The sequence below is a fragment of the Brienomyrus brachyistius genome, chromosome 12, assembly GCF_023856365.1.
Source record: "Brienomyrus brachyistius isolate T26 chromosome 12, BBRACH_0.4, whole genome shotgun sequence".
In the NCBI taxonomy this organism is placed as follows: Eukaryota; Metazoa; Chordata; class Actinopteri; order Osteoglossiformes; family Mormyridae; genus Brienomyrus; species Brienomyrus brachyistius.
In genome coordinates, this window is record NC_064544.1 from 9,076,938 (window position 1) to 9,098,576 (window position 21,639).

The window sequence follows — 21,639 nt, forward strand, 5'->3', positions numbered from 1 at the left end:
TTTGTTGTTTCGGCATTTAGACGGTAAATGGGTGGTAAATGAGGGGGTCTGACACCACACGTGCAGCGGCCTCAGATGTGGCTCTCGGCCCGGCCCTGTCGTCACGGCGATCGCCGGCGTCGTTCCCCGCGTGGGAGATTTATGTGGCTGGCCGCCTCTTTGCGGGAGGCCTCTGTTTGGAGTCGACGTAGAGGGGCGAGGGAACACCCCAAGCCAGACGCTCACGGCGGGCCGCGGCTCTGCGGAGACGTGAATGAAAACACGCCTGCTCGAGCCGTTTGGAGAAACAACAGCTGCTAAGAGGAAGTCTGGGATGGGGGGGGGGTTTGTTGTTGTTTTTGTTGTTGGAGCAGATGTGGGGTGACAGATGCGAAGCTTGCTTCTCTCTTCGTTCATGCTACCCTCAGCGGTTCTTGTCCGCGGTCTGAGGGGCGGCCGCCTTCTGGGAGGATGTCCTTCCTGCGACGGTTCCCGAGGGTTAAGTGTCACTTCACACCCTCGCAGCTGGGGAGCGCCAGTCCATATGGCAAGGTGTGTGGCGTAAAAGCTGTCAAACGCCCACCCCCGTCTCTCACGTGTCCCCGCTCTGAGATCCCGCCCCATTTCCATACTTTTCCCCCGAGTCTCTCTACCTGTTGGAGGCATGTGAACTGTCTGTTTCCATGGCTCCGTCATGCCCTCTGGAGGATCGTGGGTAACTCGGGCTCTGTCACATGCTTGTCCTAACCATGCAGGTTTGAGTTCTTCTTCCTTTGCAGGCACTATTTTTTGTTTGTGTCCAGATTTACCTCCCGAAATTTAGTATGGAATCACGTTACGGTGTAGCTGAGAGTTTTCCAGTGCGTAGCTTAACTTTTTATTAATTTTTTTTGTTGTGAATTGTTTTACCAGAAGAAAAGCTACCATGTACCATCTGTAGAAGCTTCCTGAGCTCTCTTTGTGGGTTGGAGGGCTCTTCCGGATGGGCGCAGGTGTGTGGACTGGGCTCTGGTTGCAGGTGCTGGAATCCTGGGCCCCCAAACAGTTTGCTTAGGGCCCCGTGTGTGAGAGACGGGGCCGATGGCTTGCAGCCACGTGTTCTGCCGCAGTAGCCGGTACAACTCGGGCTTTTCCAGTCCTGTTAAGGTGTCTGAGGAGAGAGCTGCACATTATTTTAGAGTCGTTTACCCTAACCGCGTATCCCACCCACCATAATGCCCGATCCTGTCATGTGGCATGTCACCACAAGGTCATCCATGGGGGGGGCAATAATGCAGGGGGGGCCGCCGTCGCTAACGAGCCTGGGTCTGGGACCAATTATCGGTCGAGCGATTTTCGTTTCAGCCGAGATGGTTTGTTGTTCTACGTCAGCCGTAGGTCTGCAAATGCAGGATGAATGAGGTTTAGTCTGTGCAGTCTCACATGGCCGCAGTGGCATTCCCTGCAGGCGGGTGCGGGACGCTGGCCTGTCTTTGTTAGCTTCGTTGCGTTGATGCAAGATGCTTATTTTGGGGGGGGGGGTCTCTATCAATGTCTCTGGAGGCCTAGGGAGAACTAAGAACTGCATTGTTCCTGGGACATCCAAGATCTGCACATGTAGCCCCACCTGTTTGGAGAGCTCGGGTGGCTGCTGGACATTGCAGCACCATCTTGACCTGGGATGGGTTCTCCCTGCACATGCGGTTCTTCTTCTCTTCAATCCTGGAGACCCCGAGTTCTCCAATCCTCCGGCTCAGCCCTGAGACTGCATACGTAACTGTAATAACTCCATTGTCGCTTCTCACCTGGTGTGCCCAGCATTCAGCATTCGGCTGCATTCCTAATCTTTATCACGCCTTATTTTTAAAAAATTTGTCAGTAGTGTGAGTAATTTGCTCGGTCTGCCTACCTGCTAGTCGCCCTTCAGTAAGCTCTTGTAAACTCGTTAAAGCTGTAAGGCTGCTCGGTTAGCGTCTGTTAATCCGGCCGTGCCCCACCGCTGTCAGTACTGTCTGACGCAAAGCCCCGCGCCTGGGCCCCTCGGCACGACCCGGTGTTGATTCTCGTTTCGGATCTGGAGGAAGGTTCCCCTCCCGGTGAAGCCCAGTGAAATGGGAGCGCGGTCGCGATCTTTATTGAATTCCCAGAGCGCTCAGGCCGGGCCCAGAGTCAGCAGGGAGGCGTCAGACCCGTGACAGAAAGCCGCAGTCATGCCAGGGAATTTTATTTTGTTTTTTTTAATCCCTTCTGTAGGCGTTTAGATGGAAGAGGTTCCCTCTGCTCTTCAGCCGTGGAAATACTGTGTCAGGCAGAGGTCTGTGTGTGTGTGTGTGTGTGTGTGTGTGTGAGAGAGAGAGTGAGTGAGTGTGTGTTCAGGTATAAAAGTGAATGCCAAAGGACGAACAAACAGATTTTTTTTTTTTATCATAAAAAAACGGATAGTACTTGGAATTTCGCAATCTCTGCGCCTGATGACATTGTGTGGAGAAACTTGGTAACGTTCCCTGTCGGGCTGTCACCAAAACCTTGGCCCAGTGCTCTGTGGGAGTATAGGCCAGGGGCATGCTGGGTAAGATGCAGAGCTGCCAGCCGTCCCGAGGGACGTTCCTAACGAGCTCCAAACGAGCCCGAGGAAGCTTAACATCAGCCTTCTCCTGTCAAATGTCAAATTTACCTACCCGGGCATCCCCTCCATATATTCATTCTATATATTTTGGGTGATTCTGCATTTTTTTTTTTTATTAAGCTGTATTTCAAATTGAAATTAAATTTGAAATTGCCTAATGTTATAGGAATATATGAAAGCCTTTTGTAAAATTCTCACCAAAGAATGAACAGTAACAAATGTAGCATGCTCGACTGAACGCGGACGTGTTTTTTAATACAATTTTAGGCCCTTTTTTTTTGAAACGGCAGAACATAATGGATTTAAAGACAAAGGTCGTAAGTATTCTGGAATAACCTCTGCGGAAAGATTTTCTCAGGCCTTCTGTCCGTGTCTCACCCCACCCCCTCTGTTCCGGTGATGTCACCTTCCTAGTCCAGCCAATTAAAAGTAGGAGGGTAGAAGGCCTGACTCGCTCTCGCCGGCCAGCGCACGGCATTAACGAGGCGCTGCTGTCGTCCGTGCCGCCACTGAGGCCGGGCTAATGGACAGAGGCCAGAGCATTGGGCCAGCCTCAGTCCCCTAAAGCGGGTTTCTTCACTATCCCGTTTTGACAGAATGGTTGGACGCTGTGTTCAGCGACCTCGGTAATGGAAAAGGTGAGTTTTTTTTTTTTTTTTTTTAAAAGCAAAGTTGCGCATTGAGCGATGGTTAGAGGGCTGGTGTTTTTGAACTGGAACGGTGTTGGAGGACATGTCACGGGTTTTAATGTCCTTCCTCAAAGGCACTATCTGTGTGTGTGTGTGTGTGTGTGTGTGAGTGTGTGTATAGTGTCCGTTCGCATGAGGGTGGAGTCCCTCGGAGGAGTTCAGTGGTGTGCATGTTCCTTCTGGGACCTCCTGCTTAAGTGGTGAGGTTGGCATGTCCCTCCCGCCAAGGGCTTAATTAAAAATTCTGCCCCCCCCCTGACAGTGTCACCCTGTGCCTAACACCCCCCATTACCTTTTATAATTTTACACATTCAGGTGCCCCTGAATCTGCCAGGGTATCCCAGCCCTTACTGCCTACGGCTGAGAACCAGCCAATCTCGGTGAAAGGGCCGTCCTGGGTGGGCTTCTCCCCTGGCCTGGTCTCCCCCTCTGTCCCAGCACACGCGTCACCCAGCTTCCCCGGCACTGACCTGTCATCTTCACCCAAAGCCCCAAAGCGGGGATGGTGCAGTCGGGCTCTCGTCAGCCCGTCGCTGTATTCTGTCAGAAGCTACCAGGCACGCTTGTCACGGCGGCTATATTTAATGTCAGTTTTTTTTAGGGGGTTTGTCGTGTGTGAGAACATGTTTATTTCAGAATTTACACTTCGGTCGTTTCCTTCTCAGTTATTGTGAGGTATCGAGACAATTCCACTCCCCCCCCCCCTTTTTATCTTTGACAAGTCTTTTGACTCCCATCAAATGTTTTGTTAAATCGTTCGGAAGCGAAATCTGGAACGGCGAAGAGTTGGGGGTGTGGGTGCCAGTCGCTGAGGTGCTGCTGGGCCCGAACCGTCCCATCGGAGCCAGTGATTCCTGGCTGCTCCCTCCCAGCTCCCTGTATACTTGACCAAAACGGACCGGAACACCAAATGCCTGGTACAGGTGCGCTGGGAGCTGGAGGGAGCAAAAATGTCGCCTGTCTGGAGGTCCCCGAGGAGCGGGTTGAGGAGCGTTTCTGTAAACAGAGCTGTAGCCTGACACTCATCTGGCCCTCTCAGTGGTGGCGAGACCTGGAGATCCATTTGGGGAGCTCTGGCTCTCACCAGGCCTGCTTAGATCTCCCCGCCAGTTCCTCTCCCGAGCCCAGGCCGTACCCCATCCTCTGTGTAAATATGCCCTGCTGAATGGGCCCTTTTTACTCCAGTGTAATTGAGCCTGACCCAGTCATGCAGTTAATCACGACCCTCAATATTTATACAGCATTATCGACTTGAGACACTGTTACCGTGGCGGCGGGCTCGGCCCTGGCCCCGCCAGTGTCGCTGTCAGTCACTGCTGCCGGGGTTTGTGGGCGGGGCCCCGATGGCCATGTAACCGGAGAGGCGGCGAGACCCAGGCATCTTTGACTTTTTTTCTCCCTCCCCTCTCCACTTTTTCCCCCTGACCCAGACTCTGCTAAGTTAAGTTGCCCCCCTCTCTCCCCTCCCCGACATGCCAGCAACGAAATTAACGACCCCTCTGACTCCGACCCACGTGGAGGCCGCTCTGTAAACGATCCCGGCAGACCGCGTCTCTGAGTCGCTGCGATGCTCGGGTCGGGACAGGCTCGCGCCGGAGCTGTCAGACCTCCTGGACGGTGGCCTCGGATCGGCTCCCCGCGGCTCTCGCCTCATTCGGAAGCGTAAATGAACACCCCGGAGGCCCAGAGACATGCTGTTTGTGTGCCTGGCCCAGTTAAGCCCGTAAACAAGAGGGGTGTGACGTCTCAGTCGCTCTGTTGTGTGATTTCCCTTTAGGTGCTGAAGCTTCGGTAAACAAGCAGCTTAAATATAAGCACTCTGATAGTCCTGCTCTCTTCAGGGACTTAGGCAGGAAACAGAGGTTTATTTACTTTTTTTTTTTCTTCCCTGCGATGCCGCAGGGGAAGCCCGCAGGTGGGATTAAAATTTTTTTTTTGGTCTACAGAAACGTCAGTGGTGACGGACGTGCGGCGGGCAGTGGTGCGCCGCTCCACCTGTCGTTTCCGTAGCGGCCGACCCGGGTGGTGTCACCAGCGGAAGCGTTCGCGCGGTTCCCACGGCGTCCGGCGTTTTCCGCTTCTGGACGTGTCCCGTTCGTCAAGCCGTCTAATTAACCGAGCGGTGAATGGCGTCCGCGGCGGCACCGGCCGAGGGTCGACTCGAGTTCAGGGCGTCCAGAGAGCGGGAAACCTCCCCACGGCGCTTCAAGCCTGGCTGCTTCCGCAGCAAGATGGGCACTCCAGCGCCAGGCTGGCTGCCAAGCCTTTGACTTTCTCTACGCGCAGCTGGTCACGTGACCGTGTGCTGCAGTGCCGGGCACTGATTGGAGAATCGGCGCCTAGCAACCCACCGGCATTTGACAGGCTTGTGGGAGTTGATCTCCTCCTAAAAAAATCCAACTTTTGTGTGTGTGTGTGTGTGTGTTTTTTATTTAATTTTTTTTTTGATGTTCTCTGAAGTGTTATCTTCAGCGCGCTTCTGACGGGCTGCCTGATCCAGGGTTTGGCTGCTTTTTTCCTTTCCTTAAAGTCTGCCAGTGCGCCTCTGATGCCTTTATGGATTGAAATACCAGGGTTCCCCGGGTGCCGTCTGTAGACCATGGCGCGGCTCTGCCCACGGCCGAACGCCCGTAACGCGATACCCGGTGGCTTCCGTGTGGATCTGCACTTCGTAGCCATTTGCCAAGTATTACATCAGCCCCCCGGCTTGGGTTTGTACACATGCATCTCTCCTAGGCTCTCGCACGGCACAGCGGTCGGATCAAAGCTGATCGTTCCTGGGTTTTTCCCTCCAAGGCACAGGAGCTTGCAGCTTGTAAATAACACTGCATTTCTGTAACCCCCCCCCCCCCACACCCTCCCCATCTTTGTTTCAGTGTGCAAGGACCCCCCATATAAAGTGGAAGAGTCTGGTTATGCTGGTTTCATCCTGCCCATCGAAGTTTATTTTAAAAATAAGGTACCTGCACTCACAGATGCATCAATTTAATCACAGCATGGAAAATGCCGTTGGATGACTACTGCTAATATTAACATAATCCAAGGATTGCGGTAAATCTCGATGATGCACGATAGGTTGATTTAACCATAAGGGATATGGGGGCATTGCTGTATTTCTTGCCATTATACCCATTGATTGCTGTTGCGTGTCTTTTAGAAGGATTAGCGTAATTTGCAGTGAGCTCAGTTAATGTTTACAGCTAAAACGTGAAACGTCCTAATAATGTGAATGCCGTTTCAGGAAGAGCCCAAGAAAGTGCGCTTTGACTACGACTTGTTCCTGCACCTGGAGGGCCACCCGCCCGTCAATCACTTGCGTTGCGAGAAGCTCACCTTCAACAACCCCACGGAGGAGTTTCGCCGGAAGCTGCTGAGAGCTGGAGGGGTGCGTGGATGGGGGCGAGGGTGCTGTAGAGCTGTGTAGTGTTGGGTTTCCCGTGAGTGCAGCTGGGTGGAATGGAATGGGCAGACATACTGAAGGAACATGGACCTTGGGCGGTGACCTCATGACTTGGCACAAGGTGCGGACGACTTCAGTTCTAGACTTCGATGAAGGAAGGAAAGAATGACTGGGTGTGTGGGACGGGGTGGTGGTGTCGGGTGACCAGAGGAATGGGGTCCCTGCCGTAGCTGTCCAGAGGAGAGAGTCCGAGCCCTGGGAGGCGGGCTCTCATTGGCCCTGATTCAGGCGCTTCGTACTGGAACGCTCTGAATCTCCCATTCTTGAGTCCCGGAGTCAGAACTGGTACTGCTGTCGATTTTGTTAGCCTTGGATGTAAACTGAAGCTTGACTCGCATCAGCTGGGGTGATGAGTGACGTTGGGGAGGACTGGCTGGAGCCTGGCCAGTTACTGCAGGTTTGGCATGACCTGTCCTTGGGCGGACTCCAAAACAGCTCTGCTGTTTTATCTATGGCAGTTAAGTGGTTTGTATTGACTAATCTTCACCTGATGCAAATGGCTTGAAGGAAAAACCTTTGTCAAATAAACCAATACAGAAAATAAACTGCTAGTTGGCTCTCTGAAGCAGGTTTAGGTGAGGTGCGTTTTCTGGTCGGCTGTGGTCGTCTGAAGCTCTCGATTGCCCGCTTGGTGTACGTGCATGCGTGTGCGTGTGAGAGAGTGTCTAGGTGTGTTCATGTCTCTCTTTTTTAATCTTTTTTTTTTTTTTTTTCTTATGTCCTTCGACAGCAACGGGATCCTCATAAAAGAAGCACCGACGACTCAAAAGTAAGACATCAAACTCACTTCTCCGATTCATTGTTGCTGATGCAATTACTTTGAGGACCCCTTTTGTCTCTAGAACCGTTTCAAGGTTAGACAAGGCCTGAGAAGCCATTCTGTGAATCGTTGTTGCACCAAAGCTGTTTTGTGGCCCCCTGTTCAGTTTGAATGTGTCTGGCCAATGTTTTCGCTGATCTCTCATTAGAAGGTATTTGCTACAACAGAACTGCCATTGACTGGATGCATTTGTTTGTCGTGTCTTTGTAATCCCTAAACCAGAGGTTCTCAACCTTTTTTGCACCAGGATCCTATATCAAGTATTGGTTTAAATCAATGCTATGATCAAGCACGCAGTAACACTCTGCAGTTTACGCCAATCAATGCCCAAATCTGATTGGACGTGCCAGTGAATTTTAAATTAAGCATCTGTAGTTTGGCTTCTTGGATTGGTTGAGCGTTTACGAGTTTTGCGCTAAGCATTTGCAGACCCAAGACCCGTTTATATAGGTTAATTCTATGATTGGGGCTGGGAAATACGATGGTGGATCAGTATAGGAGCTTACTGGTTTCAAAATGCTTACATTTCCAACTCTGCCTCGCGACTCTTTCAGATCTTGCCGCTAACCAAATTTGGGTTGTGACCCATAGGTTGAGAATCGCTGCTCTAGACACTAGTGTGAAATCCGAGAAGGACAGGTGTTCCTGAGATGCTCCGCCGAACGTATCTGGAGCCAACAGTTGCACCACGTTTGAAATCACCTCAGCCGTTCATGATGCTTAGCGGAACAGTACCTGCATCTCCGGACTCTGCCTTTGTGTTGCATGTATTCACTTGCGGCCACGTGATTGGCTGTTTGGTGGAGCAGGCTGTTTATTTTACTGGGCAGGTGTCCCTAATCAATTGGCCGGTCTGTGTACATACTAACACTGTGGCAGCTACGTTCCACAGGTGGGATTGTCGTCAGGGAAGGTCCTTGAATGCGGCAGAGAACATTATTGTTTTCAAAGAAACTGTAGAAGGCTATGGTCCCGGCCTTGCCCCATTAAGAACATGCAGAAACAGCATCTCGTATAGCGGACTCGCATATAACGGAATTTCGCTTATAACGGACAAACAATTTGGTCCCCAGGGCCGCTTTTAGCTGTAGTTTTGTTCGGCTATAACGGACATGCAGGCAGCATATGTTGCCATCCAGACAATGTCTTTTTTTTTATTTTAGAAGGTCTTGGATATTTTAGCAAGACAATAGAAACTGTATTCTGCATGCATTACAACAGCATGGCTCCATAGTAGAACACCAGGTTCTAGAGTGGCCTGCCGGCAGTCCGTACCTGTCACCCACCGAAAACCTTTGCTGCATCACGGAACAAAAAATATGACAAAGCAAACCCCAAATCCTATATCAGGCAAGAAGGGGCCCACGTTTCACATTCAAAACCCCTCCAGCAACTGGTCCCTTCAGCCCCTAAACTTTACAGAGTGTGATTAAAAGAACAGGTGATTCACAACAGTGGTAAACATGTCCCTGTCCCAATGTTTTGGAAACGTGTTGCTGGCATCAAATTCAAACTGAGCAGATATTTGTCATAAAACAAAATTTCTGTTTCAACATTTGGTGTCTGTCTTCTAGTTTCAATGAATGTGGGTGTATATAATTTGCAAATCATTGTATTCTATTTTTATGCGCGTTTTACACAGTATCCTGGGGTTGTATGTCTTTAAGCATCAGAAAGAAACGGTATTAGCTGAGAATGTGGTAATATGGGATTCTGTGAGCCCAGGCCTTGTTTTGGATGAGTGGTGATAATATGGAAGTGTCCTCCCTCCGAATCCAGGTGATGGTCATGCAGGAGGGCTCCACGTCCCTTTTTGGCCAGCACCTGAAGCTGCCCTCCCTCCCCAGCAGCTCCCTGAACCTGACCTTCTCCGATGCCAAGAAGAGCAAATCCTCTCACGGGTCAAAGGTCAGCAAGTGCTCCTTTGGGGTTACAGCCGGCCGACCACGACACTAAGACGCTCCTCCTCTCGGGATTTCTACTCCTTCGAAGACCCATGCTAATCCTCCTGTTTGACCGGTTCAAAGATTTAGCCTTTTTATTTATTTATTTATTTATTTATTTATTTATTTATTTATTTATTTTTTAAATATCTTATTTGTGCGGGGGTCAGCCTCTAATGTTCTGTTAAAAGGGTGGGAATACTTTTAACTTTTTAGATAATGGGGATAATTGATTTTATTTCTTTATTCTTTCCTGTTTTTGGGGAGGTTGTGTTATCCTGGGGGCTGTGAAGAGATGGCACGGTCATTTTGCGTGTGTGTGTGTGTGTGTGTGTCAGAGTGTACATGCTCTCCCATCGCTTCACTGTAGGTGTCAAGAAACAAGTACCTTGAGTGCCGCTGTCCACCTCAACATTAGGGCTGGCTGTAAAGCCTCACAGGTCAATCGACTTGGCCCACGCCCGTTAAGCGGGCTTGCACGGGGCCGGTCCCCGTCGGCTTTGCCCACGCCCGTTAAGCGGGCTTGCACGGGGCCGGTCCCCGTCGGCTTTGCCCACGCCCGTTAAGCGGGCTTGCACGGGGCCGGTCCCCGTCGGCTTTGCCCACGCCCGTTAAGCGGGCTTGCATGGGGCCGGTCCCCGTCGGCTTTGCCCACATGGAAGCAGTTTCCAGTGCAAACAGTGCCGGGTGTGTGATGGATTACTGGGCAAGCAGGCCCCCTGCACCCCCCCAAACACAAGCCCAGCATTATCTGTAAAACCCCCACCCTGCTTGTGTACCCTCCTTTCTCCAAGGTCACTCATATCCCACAGACAATTCTCAGGTGTGGCAGGATTTCATTCTGACTGGCTGCAGTGACAAATTGCCACGTTTTTCCATTTTCCTTCCTACCCAGTATTGACTGCTGCCTCCGTCATGGTTAGTAATGACCTAACTCATAAAAACAGGGAATTTTATTTATTTATTTATTTTTATTTATTTATTTATTCCCTTTTTTGCTTTGTGTGCTGAATATTTTCCTGCTCATCTTCTGGGAGATTTTTATTTATTTATTTTTTGCATGTGAAATGTCTAGACTATTTTCTGCATAATGAGCAAGCGGGATGTATTCCCCAAATATTGCAAAGTTGCGGATCTAGGAGGGGTTTGGGCTTCACATTGCAGTAATTATCTCTCTTGACATGTGAAGCAGATGCCATCCTTATTATTTATTATTATTATTATTATTATTACTTTATTACTATGATGCCAGGGGTGTCTTGAAAACTATTTAGAAAATTGACGCTTTTGGTTTTATCGTTCCGCTGTTTTTGCAGTGTTTGTTCTGAAATGGTCATGGATACCACATGCAGGATATGTCCTTTTCCTTACTGGAAGCAGTGGTGAAAGGGTAATCGATGAGCAGGTTATTCTGCTAGGATCCCAGTATGATCTATTTTCCTATCCTGGATTGGCCCCGAACCTGCGGGGCCGTACACTGCCTGCTACTGCAGGTCTGTGTCTCGAGGCCACTGGAGCCTTCAGTGGGGGACTCTGGGCACAGGGGGAGGCAGCGCTGCTCCAGTGGATGGGCCCCATGGGGTTTGACGCCAGCTCCAAGTTGAGCTCTGTGCTGATGAGTTTCCCACAGTGAAGGAGTTTATTTCCAATCCCTCCCAGCTAAACTCCAAGGCTTTTGGTCTGGATGTCATCTGGGGGAGAGATCTCCAGTGCTGCCCTGGTCTGGCACAGGGGTTATTAATCGTATGCGTTTGCCTGTCGCAGAAACACAAACGCAAAACATCAGTCTGTCATGTGATCGCCCAAGAGGCCATGGAACCTTCTGAAGCATGGCACTTTTAAGCTTCGAATGAATAGCTTTTTATGATGCGTGTCGCTGTGTGTGTTGCTATAAAGCTCTCAGCCTTTATATACCTGCTAGGTTAATGCTCTGGGCTGTAAAGCTGGGCTGCTCAGATCCATACATTATGACGCGATAATAAAGGTGGAAACCCCAGTTTGAGCTCTGCCCTGGGAGTCTCACTGGAAGGGACCACTACAGCTGTTTTGCCTTTAAGGGCAAAGGGGCTTTAATGTCCAGGGGTCGTCGGGTCAAGAGCAGGAGACAAAATAAGTTTGTAGAAGGTCTTTAAGCAACTCGTAACTTGCCCCTAGTCTAGACTGTTTAATGACTCTTGGTCCCTTGATAAAATATTGACAGAGGCAGCCTAGTGAGGACTGAGTATGATTGATTGGGTCAAAAGCATCTCGGAGCTCCCTTTCTGTCATAATGGGTCAGAGGGTCGACTGGGCACCAGCACAATGTAGGTTAGGTCTTTGCTATCAACTCTTCACTACACTACTGGGGTCACTGGTCACCCCAAAGAAATGTACTCACTTGTCAAGAGTAATAGAGCTGTCATCTTTTGACAAGCAACCAAATTTACCCTTCTAAGCTCTTAACGGGTCTCCTCGGTGCAAAGGACTGTTTGTAGTGCATAAAGAAATGCCTTCTCTAGCTTAGCGAGCACAGTTGCTCCTCCTTGGCATTGCAATGAGGGGCATCACTGCTCTGTCTCTGGTCCATTCAAGAAATCTTATAGCAAGCCTATATTGTTCCATTATAAACCTAAAACTAGCTACATTAGAAGTGCTGGGGTAGTTTGCAAACCCTACAGACCATTTGCAAGGCAATGAAACTAACATATAGGTAAATGCACGGGCAGACATCTCAAATTGAAAATCTCAGTCCAGCCAGCTGACCAAAGTTGACAACCTAGCAGTCCTTCGACAGCGTGACAGCCATGTGCCAGTCTTTGAATATATTTTATTGCACTCGTGTGAAGTGTCAGACGGTCCAAATGAGCATTTGTGATTGGTTCGGGTGAAATAATTTTCCATGCTGTGATTGAAATTGTTTTGATGTGCAACTGTAGCTGGAGCTTTCATGTACCTTAAATGTTTTAAGACTCAAATTCCTGCTAACCTCCAAGGTACCCCGTTTCATGTTGAATGTTATTGGAACATATTTTAGGAGTGATGTATTAATGACGAGTGCTGTGAAAAGCCCTACTAGCGGCTAGCATGTCTCTTACAACAGTCGTCTTGTTGTTTGGCTTTAGGATGGTTCCAAAAGCAGCAGTGCTCTTACAACCACCACGACTAACAGCAGTGGCTCCTCTAAGCTTCACAAGCCCGTGAAAGAGCACAAAGACAAATCCTCAAAAGACTCGAAAGAGCATAAAAGTGCCTTCAAAGACTCTACCAGGGAGCCCGGTAGACTTTCCAAAGAATCGTCCAAGAAACCCAAAGAGAATCAGCCAGTTAGGGATGACCAGCCAATTCCCAAGTTGGGCTTCAAGGAGCCCAAGGGCTTGTCCAAGGAACACAAGTCGGATGCGAACCAGCCGCATGGAACGGGCGGCGTGCAGCACGGCACCAAGGCCCCCGGCAAGAGGCCGCAAGTGGCTGACGGCGGGGAGCACGTGACCAAAAAGCGGAAGAAGGGTTTCTCTGAGGTGCCGCTAAAACCTCCGCCGGGCTCCCCTCCAGCCCAACAGCACCACGTGGAGAAGAAGCCGCCCAAGGAGAAGCATCCGTCCCAGGTGCGGCCTGCTAAGCTCAAGGTGGATGGCGAGCCGCCGGATCGAAAGAAGCCCCCCCCACTGCCACCGTTTCACGAAGTGGTGGACCCCAATGACTCTGACATGGAGGACTTGTCCAACAAATCAGAGGTGGGTGGAGAAAATGTGCTTTAAGGGTTGAGGGATCGTTACTACTGTGCTGTGGTCCGGTTCATGGTAAAGGCCGTAGAATGTTCTGGTTTTGATTTTAATCGGATTCAGTTTGGGTTGTAAATAGTTTCCCCTGTGGCTTCTGTTGTCTCCCTAAGTTATGGATACATCCTAAAATCTGCAGTCCGACTGCCCTTGAACACGGGAATTATTGCTGGTGTGGCGACCCCCCCCCCCCCCCCCCCCCCGTTACGCTCTGATTTAGTGTTGGCACCAGACCCGATTTGAGGGATACTTCATGCTCAGGTTTGCATTTCATTTAGCTGCTTAGCTATCCTTTGAATTATTTTCGCTATTTGATTACGTTTCATGTTGGTTTATAATGGCTGGTCAATGTTCTTGGCCCACATCTCTTTCTCCAAGTGCCTGCTTTGAGGTTGAGAGCTGTACGGACGATGTGTGCTAGCGGCTTCCACGTAAACTGGCGTAAAAATGTCAATGCGGTAATCATGCCGACGTCACGTTTAATTGGATGAGATGTCGGTGTGCCTATCGCTGGGCCTGTTCGTTCCACAGCCAAATGAGGCTGGATTTCACTGGCTTAGCTTTTGAGTCTGTATATTGATTCTCAAAAACTGAAATTTTGATTTGATTAAATTAGGTACATTTTTTTCCCCTTGTGGTTCTGGTCCACACGAACCCTGAACATGCTAGCTGAAGGGACCGTGCAACCTCTAGGACATGTGCAGCAATACCATTGTGTTTGTGGAATTAAGAACCTGTCCTTTGGTTGTTTTCACCTTTTTAGAATCATTACGGTAAGTTCTTATGATTGTCTGGGTGTGCATGGGAGGAGCCAGCCCCCCCCCCCCCCCAACTATACATGTTCCTCAAGCTTAATCCCGGTAATCTTTTTTGCCCTTGTCTGTTGGCTCTCCTCACATACCAGACAGGAAACTGATGTGTTTGTTGCAGATAGGGCTGTGTATCCATCGCCCCCTCCTTTTGTTGTTTTTAATGGTCAACCCCCCCCCCTCCCCACATACACACACAGACTATTGCATGAAGAGGCTGTAAACATCAAATGTGGGCTCCTCCCAGTCGTGAAGGGGGTTCCTGTGATTGAGTTGTGACTCTCGGCAGTGCGCTCTTACGCCTCCTGGGTGTCCATCTGAGGGCCAAGGAACCAGACGCTTCGTACGTTAAACTGAACCTCGCTCCACTACGCTGCTCATCCCTCCACTAATGCCGACCCAAATGCTAATTGGTGTGGCAGGGCAACTAGGGAATTACTTCTCACATTTTTGGTCACTCTTCGGTGATGCATTTTGGATTAAACTGCTTGATTGTTGAAATTTTCTTTCTGGTTACTGATTTAAAAGCCTCTTTGGGACATGGTCACATTCATCGATTTCGAAAGGAGCTATACTGGAACCGCTCTGTATTCAGAACGGCTTGCGACTCGAAGGCATCAGCTGTAGCTAAAGAAGACTCCTACGCAAACGTTTGTGCTTGAATGTATCTCTTCAGATGCTCTTAACACTGCTCGCTAATTCATTCACGGCTGGCATCGAATTACGGGCTTTTTTTTTCCCCGAAAGCAACTTGCGTCCAGTCGTCGAAGTACTTTTGAAGCACGTGCGAACTTTCCTCTGATTCGGTGTGGGCGGAGCTTTCAAACACTGTACTGCCACATCGGAAAAATGGTGCCATCCTGCAGGAAGCCCCTATTCTAGCCCCCCTCCCTTCAGCGTGGCCCCATCGCCCTTGGGGGAGACACGCCAGGCCATTCTTGTGCATCTGGTTGTCCGGTCATCACCCCGGGGGCTTTTTTTTTTTTACTGCCGGGCCAGCGTGGTCTGGGAGGGGAGGTACTGAGCATGAGCTGTAAAAGCACCCCCCTCCCACCCCAGGGCCCTGTGATGAATAGCACTCCTTTCATTGGGTTGCCAGGTCCTCACACATTGGCTGTGGACACCCCACACTAAGGGGAGTGGCTGTTTTTATTGGTAGGAAAGCAGACAGGAAAATTTATGTTTTTATGGTACTGAAGGAGAATGGGGGGGGGGGGTATGGCATGAATAGCTAAGGATTTCCTCTTAATCTGGAATCTCCAAATGAAAAGGGAGAAACGCTTCTCGCATTTCTGACGAAACTCCTTCCTTGGCCGTGCCTGTGCCCTCTTCCTGAGCCCGAAGGCCTCTCGTATCCCCGGGTGTGGTTTTGTTAAGCATGGGGACAGGGACTTCGTTGTGCATGGGCATCAGTTGCATCATGGGTAACTTTCAGGGCCTCCTGAAAAGGCACAAATCTTCCCGCGCTGTTTTATGGTCCCTGCTGCCGGGGTCCCTCTGAAAGTCCTGGAAAATAAGAAATGCCGTGGGGCCCTTTCTCGTAAAGCCGACGACTGTCCCTGGGCCCCTCACCCACCCCCCACCCTCTCCCCATGTCCTGCACATGCTAAGTCTGTTGTTTTGCAGGACAGCTGTCTGGGAGTCTCGAGCGCCCGTTGTGGGGGGGTTGGCGTCTGCACGCTTCAGACACCCCTTCGCAGCAGTCTTTGTGGCTGCTAAATGGCAACATACTGTGGGTTTGCGGTTTGGAGGAGGCGGTTTATCTTTAAATCTAGCAGAATGAGTACGGTGCCCCCCCCAAGGCTGAGGTGGTACTGCATGTGTGAGAGGCCCCAGACTTGCAGTATCTCAGATTTCCCCTCGCACGCCCCGGCCGCAGGTGGCTAAGCCCCAGCGCCCATGGCCCCCCGGGGCCACCCTGCGGGGTCCCCAGCCACATCCCACACACGCTTTTCCTGCTGCAGTCCTGTTGGGTTGGATCAGGCCAGTTTGGGCGGGGGGGGGGGGGGGGGGTGACGACCCCACTGAGCTGCCGGCAGGAAGCAACTTCTGTTTCTGCCGCTGGTTTTATTACGGAGCAATACGGCTCTTCCTCCTCTTTGCGGGAGCGCCTCCTCCAGGAAGGACCTCCTGGTGGGCCACTGACGGGCCGCCGCACATCCCGGCCCTGCTCTCGGGGCTCCTCTCGCCTTTGTTTGGTCTCGTCGGAGCAGAGGGCCCGTAAAGGTGATTTGTTATGAAGCCGGGGTCTGTCCCCATCCCCCTGTGTGTCCTGCGCTTCGGATGATTAAAGGCCTTTTATATCTGTTTGCTGAGTAAAGCACGATGTGCTCATTTAATCGTCCTTCTGCGCACAGACTCCCGTGCGCATCTGTGCCCGGCCCTGAAAATACAAATGAAATGTTACCGGTGTTTTGACTCCTAAGTGCCGTGGATTATGGCGCCTGCATACCGCGTCCTTGCACCTGAGGGAAATGTCGGCTGTCGCAGAGACGTCAGAGGAAACATCCCGAACGTCAGTGGGGGGGGTGTCTCGGCGCCTCGGGCTGCTGTAGCCAGGTGGCGTGGCGGTGCAGGTCAGGGCCTTGCTGTGCGAGCTGCTGACAAGACGTCCAGCTGCTGCACTGGTGCTCTTGGATTACCCCCCCCCCCCCCCCCCCGGGGGGGGGGTGTATTTGCAGTTCTGCTGTTAAAAACCAAGCTGACCCTGAGGCTCTGCCCCCCCCCCCCCGTGCATCTCACGGATGGAAATAACAATGAAAAAGCAGAATATCCCAGAGGTTTTCTTCCTAAGGTGGACACCGGACCCCCCCGAACACATAGCAGCTGTACCCCTTGCCCCCCACCCCCTCCACTGCCTGTTTCTGCTGGGTGAGACTCCCTGTTTCCCCATAATGCTGAGGTAGTCCTCTGGGTCACATCCGCCTTACGTGTGCAACCCTGCGAATCACAGCTGTGTTTGTGAATCCAACCTTAAATGCTGCTCTAAATGTAGGATTAAAAATGCTTCCCCTGCTCTGTCCTGGGGGGTTCATTTTAGCTAAATAAATTTCTTCTCATCACGAGGATCCCTGAAGTGTTTACTTCACCGTAAATCCGAACCGGCTCGTGACAATCGATTCCTCTCCTGGCCGTCTGGCCGGCTGGCCAGTGTAAAAATGTCACCCGCGGTAAGTTATGGGCACGTTCACCCAGACTTGTTGGTGGGGCAACTAGCAGTGACCCTGGGTGTTGCCGTGTGACGGCGCGAGTAAATGAGAGATAATTAAACGTAACTCAAGCCAAGTGAGCGGAGGAAGAGGTGCTAATCTCAGTGCTGGTCTTGAGCGTTATTGAGGTTGTCTCTGTTTGGGTCTACGTGTGTGTGTGTGTGTGTGTGTGTGTGTTTGTCCTCTATCGTGTTATCGCTGGACAAGCAGCAATACTCTTCAGTCTCAACGTTCCCCCCAGCTCGGCCGCTCCTCATCTCTGCCCCCAGTGGCTTTTTCATTACCCCTGGGTTAACGTGCTGGCCGTCACTCCCCCCACGATGACGTTTCACTCCCCCTTTCCTGCCACCTAGCAGCGGGTGTGTCGGCGAATGGTGCCGTTTAAGGGTTTAAGAGCAGTTCTGCTCAGGGGGGGTATTCAGGCCGACTGTTTACAGTTGCGTAGGCTGTGGTCGGCTGTCCGAAACCCTGAGCAAAGAATGCTGCTTGACCATCTGTTTGATGTCCCCCAGACACCCAGACAGACAGACGGGGCCGTAAAACCACAGAGGAGGTGGGGAGGTACCCAAAAAAAAAACTAAAAACACATCAAAGATCATTCGTTTCTTGGGAATCCTGTGAGATGCAGTTTGCCACCCGGACTGCTGATACCCCCCACCTAAGCCATTAACGTCCACTATGTAGCTGTATAGATGGGTGGGTGGGGGGCACCCCCGCCTTAGGACGAGATTGTTTTGTAGCCTGGTTATCGTCCTCTTAGAGAGTTTTGTCATTTACAAGCAAGGGGGGAGGGAAACAGGTTTGGGGGGGGGGTGGGATCCGGACACTTCAGTGGCTTGCAGGCTGGCGACAGGGAGCCCCCTCGCACCTCAAGTGTGGGCCGGGGGGCCTTAGGACCCAGCTGATGTCACATGTGCCGGACCTCCTGGATGAGTTTCAGACGGCCACGTCGCCCCGGGAATCCGCCCGAACCGCCCGCCGCCAGCTCCGGCTGTTCAGCCCCCGCGCGTCTCCCGGCAACTACGTGCACCTCACGGAGCCCTGCTTCTCATCGGTCCGCAAGAAAAATCCAATTTCCTCGACCTCTTCACTCATTATCTCCATAGACCTGATTTTATTTAATTGTAACTTTTTGGATCCACGGGAAAACCGGAGACCATTGTGAGGCAGGTTATTGTTTGAGATGCCCGGTGGTATCACACTCTGCGAGGAATGTAAACAAAATTAATTCAGATTAACTTTAATGGTTTCTTCAAGTTTCCTTTTTGGGCTCTCTCCAAAAAGGATTAACTTAATGGTGTTTTTTTTTTTTTAAACCTGCCCCCCACCAGCTGAAAGACCCATTTAGAATGTTTTACCCCGACTTCAAACATCGCTGTAAAAAGTACAGCGAACTGGAATAAACCTCTTGGAAGCTGGTGTCTGGTTACGAGTGATGTGAAAATACTAAAGGAATTAAAGCTGAAATCTGAAACATTTACCAGGGTACGGCTTGGCATTTATTGCCTTCTTACACTGTAGTCTTAAGCAGCTTCTCAAACAAACAAGACTCATGACTATTTGAGCTCTGAGGTGCAGCCCAGTTCTCTAACTGGGCGGAATTTCTTGCAGTATAACCTAAAAAACACACACATAGGGGTCCAGTTGTTCCAGTTGGTCTGTAATAATGGATAGTTCTTCTCTGTCAGTTGTAATGCTATATATATATATTTTTTTTTTTACAGTCTTATTTAAGAGCGCCGTTTAAAAGAAGAAAAAGGCACTATTAGTCTGTCAAGATTAGGATTTTATTTTGAACATTTAGCTGAAGGTTTTATTTTCTTGGCTGAAAGTTTTAGATGTATTTGAATCTCTCTAAGCCCTGTCTGTGTCACTTCACCCCAGATGCAGTGATTTTCTTGTTAAACTAAAAGCACATGTACTCAACACAGAACCTCCGTCAGGCCGGACTATATATCTTCAGTTATATAAAACAGGTGGTTCCTTTTTTTTCAGGTTTGGTTTGCCTGTCGGCTGTTTTTACCCAGAGTTTGAAATTTCTTCCACATGCATGGCTCTCTGAGGCTGTAACGGGTCTATTATATAATTAATGATTTGTTCAGCATATTCTCAGCAGCGGAGTGCTTGGCTTTCCTGGAAGTGCGTTAATCAACGCGATTGTCCGTTAGCCAGTATCGATGAAATGTGTGCTTTTAAGGAGGGTTTTCGTTAGTCTGTAGATTGATTGGGGTTGAGGTGGGTTTTGTTGTGTGAATGGAAGGTTCTTCTAAGCATGTGGCTGTTTGAGGCCGTGTTCGGAATCCGGGTCCATGGAGGAACTCGACGTCTTCGCCGTCGCACACATGCTTCATGGCAGCCAAGGGATGGGGAGCGATGGGGGGACAGTTCGCGGGGTTCATGCTCGTCATACGGTTTGTCGTGCCTCTCTGCTGCTTCCATTGTTGCCTAAATTCTGAATGTTCTACAGGTATAAAAAATTTGCCCCCTAGCTGACTTGATTCCACTGCGATTGACCAAATTCCGCAGTGAAAATGGAACGTAAAAAAAAGTAGAATCTCAGAACGTTCTTTGTAATTGTTAAACATTGAGACCCCGCCAATGAATAATTGTCAAAAGGCCGACAGCTGAACTGTATGGGGGAAAAAAAATCAAACTCGTTAAAGGAAGCGCTGCCTGGTTTGGAGGGGAGGGGTCAGCGGCAAAACCAGCTGAACTTGTCGTCACGGAATGACGCTACGTCGTTTTTTATTCTGTGGAAAAATGATGCATCAATCTGAGGGCCAGATTTAATAATGAAATGAACGAAACATGGTGAATTAAGCATCATGGTGCGTTAGGTCGACTATAATGAATTATAAACGTTGCAGGTCAGTACTTTGGGCTCTCTTCTAAGCCGCCAATGAGCTGAGGAAATTTCCTCGCCTGGCACTACGGATCGTGGAACGCCGCTATCCGCTTTATTTGAGTAGTTGTGTCTTTATTACTGGTCACTTTAAAGTTTTTAAATATCAGCCTGTATTACCAATATTTTGTGTGTCTCTAACCCTAACATTACTTTTCCCTTAGCTAGGGTCTTGAACATTACTACCAGCAGAAGGAAATGTCTTTATGTGCTACAAACAGGGGTCAGTTTCCTAAAAGGTTCTTGGCACGACGCTCGTCGGATGTGTCCGTATTTTACCCAGAAAAATCAGTCCTGATGTTACAGATCGATGCATTGAATCGCAGTCTTAATAATCGATTCATCACGACGCGTGGAGGTGTGTTTACGGCCCTGATTGTAACATTGTGTACATTTACATTGTTGATGTCATACTTTTTTAATTTTATGTGTAGATATGTAGCACTGTGGACTTGGGGACATTATTTCATGCCGCTATATGGTATGTTACTGTTCATGGTTGGTGTGACAATAAAGCCCCACTTGACTTGAATTGCAAGACCGAAGTGGCGACGGATCGTCCTGAAATTAAGCTCCGCCCCCATCGCTTAAACAGGCAACATGGTTCGCTTCGCTCTTGTGTGCCCACTGGTCTTTCATTGAATGCGGGAGTTTTTTTTTTTTTTTTAAATACCCCACCAGCCCCTCCTTTACTGGCGCTGTCACGTTGGTCTTTGAAGGTCGTCGTTTAAGGCAGAGGGCAATTGGGCCAGGCAGAGAGGACCTTAAAGGGCAAGAGAGGAGGTGCATTTGTGAGCAGTAAATACCAGAACCCTGGGAGCTGGGCCTGTAAACGTGTCAGAATTTGCTCCTTTTGGGGCAGATCTGCCCTTTAATCTCCCATATTCAGCTGTCAGCATGCAATCGCAGTGGTTCGCCTGTAACATCAGGGCGCCACAGGTCCAGAAATCCCCGACGGAACTAACCGGGCCCAGTCCTGGGAGACCGTTGGCTCGTGGGGATGTGGATTCTGTTTTCATTAACGCCATGCTTGGGCGGAGGAGGCGTTTTAAATCGGATCTATAAATGGAGTCATTTAAGGCTTTTTGTGCAGTCAGCTTTTGCTTGTTTGTTTGTTCGTTGGTTAGTTTTCCCCTCACCTGGCAGGTATTCATAATTAAGCCTAGAGCTCAGCTTCCCCATTCATCTTAAGGGTTTGACAGCGTCGGCCCTCCAGTCTGCTGGCCACTCGCAGCCCCTTTGTGTTAAAGCGTTTCAGATGATGACATATGGCCAGCGTACTCCAGCACGCCTGTAAATCCCAGGATTTAAGTCTGTTAATCAAGCCGTTGACCCACCTCGTCAGGCCTTATGGGGGCTGCAGCCGACCTCAGCTGAGCCTCGCATCAAACCCGCGGCCGGGCCGAACACGACGCGAACACGGCCAGCCAAGACGCCCACCAGACGTGGCTCCTATCAGTTACGG

The 21,639-nt window shown here is 50.2% G+C and overlaps 1 protein-coding gene across 3 annotated transcripts in view; it reads left to right on the forward strand.

Annotated features, from left to right (window-relative positions):
* Positions 1 to 21,639, forward strand: part of mllt3 (MLLT3 super elongation complex subunit) — a 45,279-nt gene that overhangs the window by 17,768 nt on the left and 5,872 nt on the right. For 2 of the 3 annotated variants that reach the window (XM_048970086.1, XM_048970087.1), the window contains 5 exons: positions 6,150 to 6,232; positions 6,515 to 6,658; positions 7,464 to 7,502; positions 9,333 to 9,461; positions 12,598 to 13,209. In XM_048970086.1, coding sequence (XP_048826043.1) covers positions 6,150 to 6,232; positions 6,515 to 6,658; positions 7,464 to 7,502; positions 9,333 to 9,461; positions 12,598 to 13,209 — 1,007 coding nt within the window. Of the gene's footprint in view, positions 1 to 3,233; positions 4,197 to 6,149; positions 6,233 to 6,514; positions 6,659 to 7,463; positions 7,503 to 9,332; positions 9,462 to 12,597; positions 13,210 to 21,639 lie in introns of those variants that run through there. The other variant, XM_048970088.1, reaches the window with a different exon arrangement.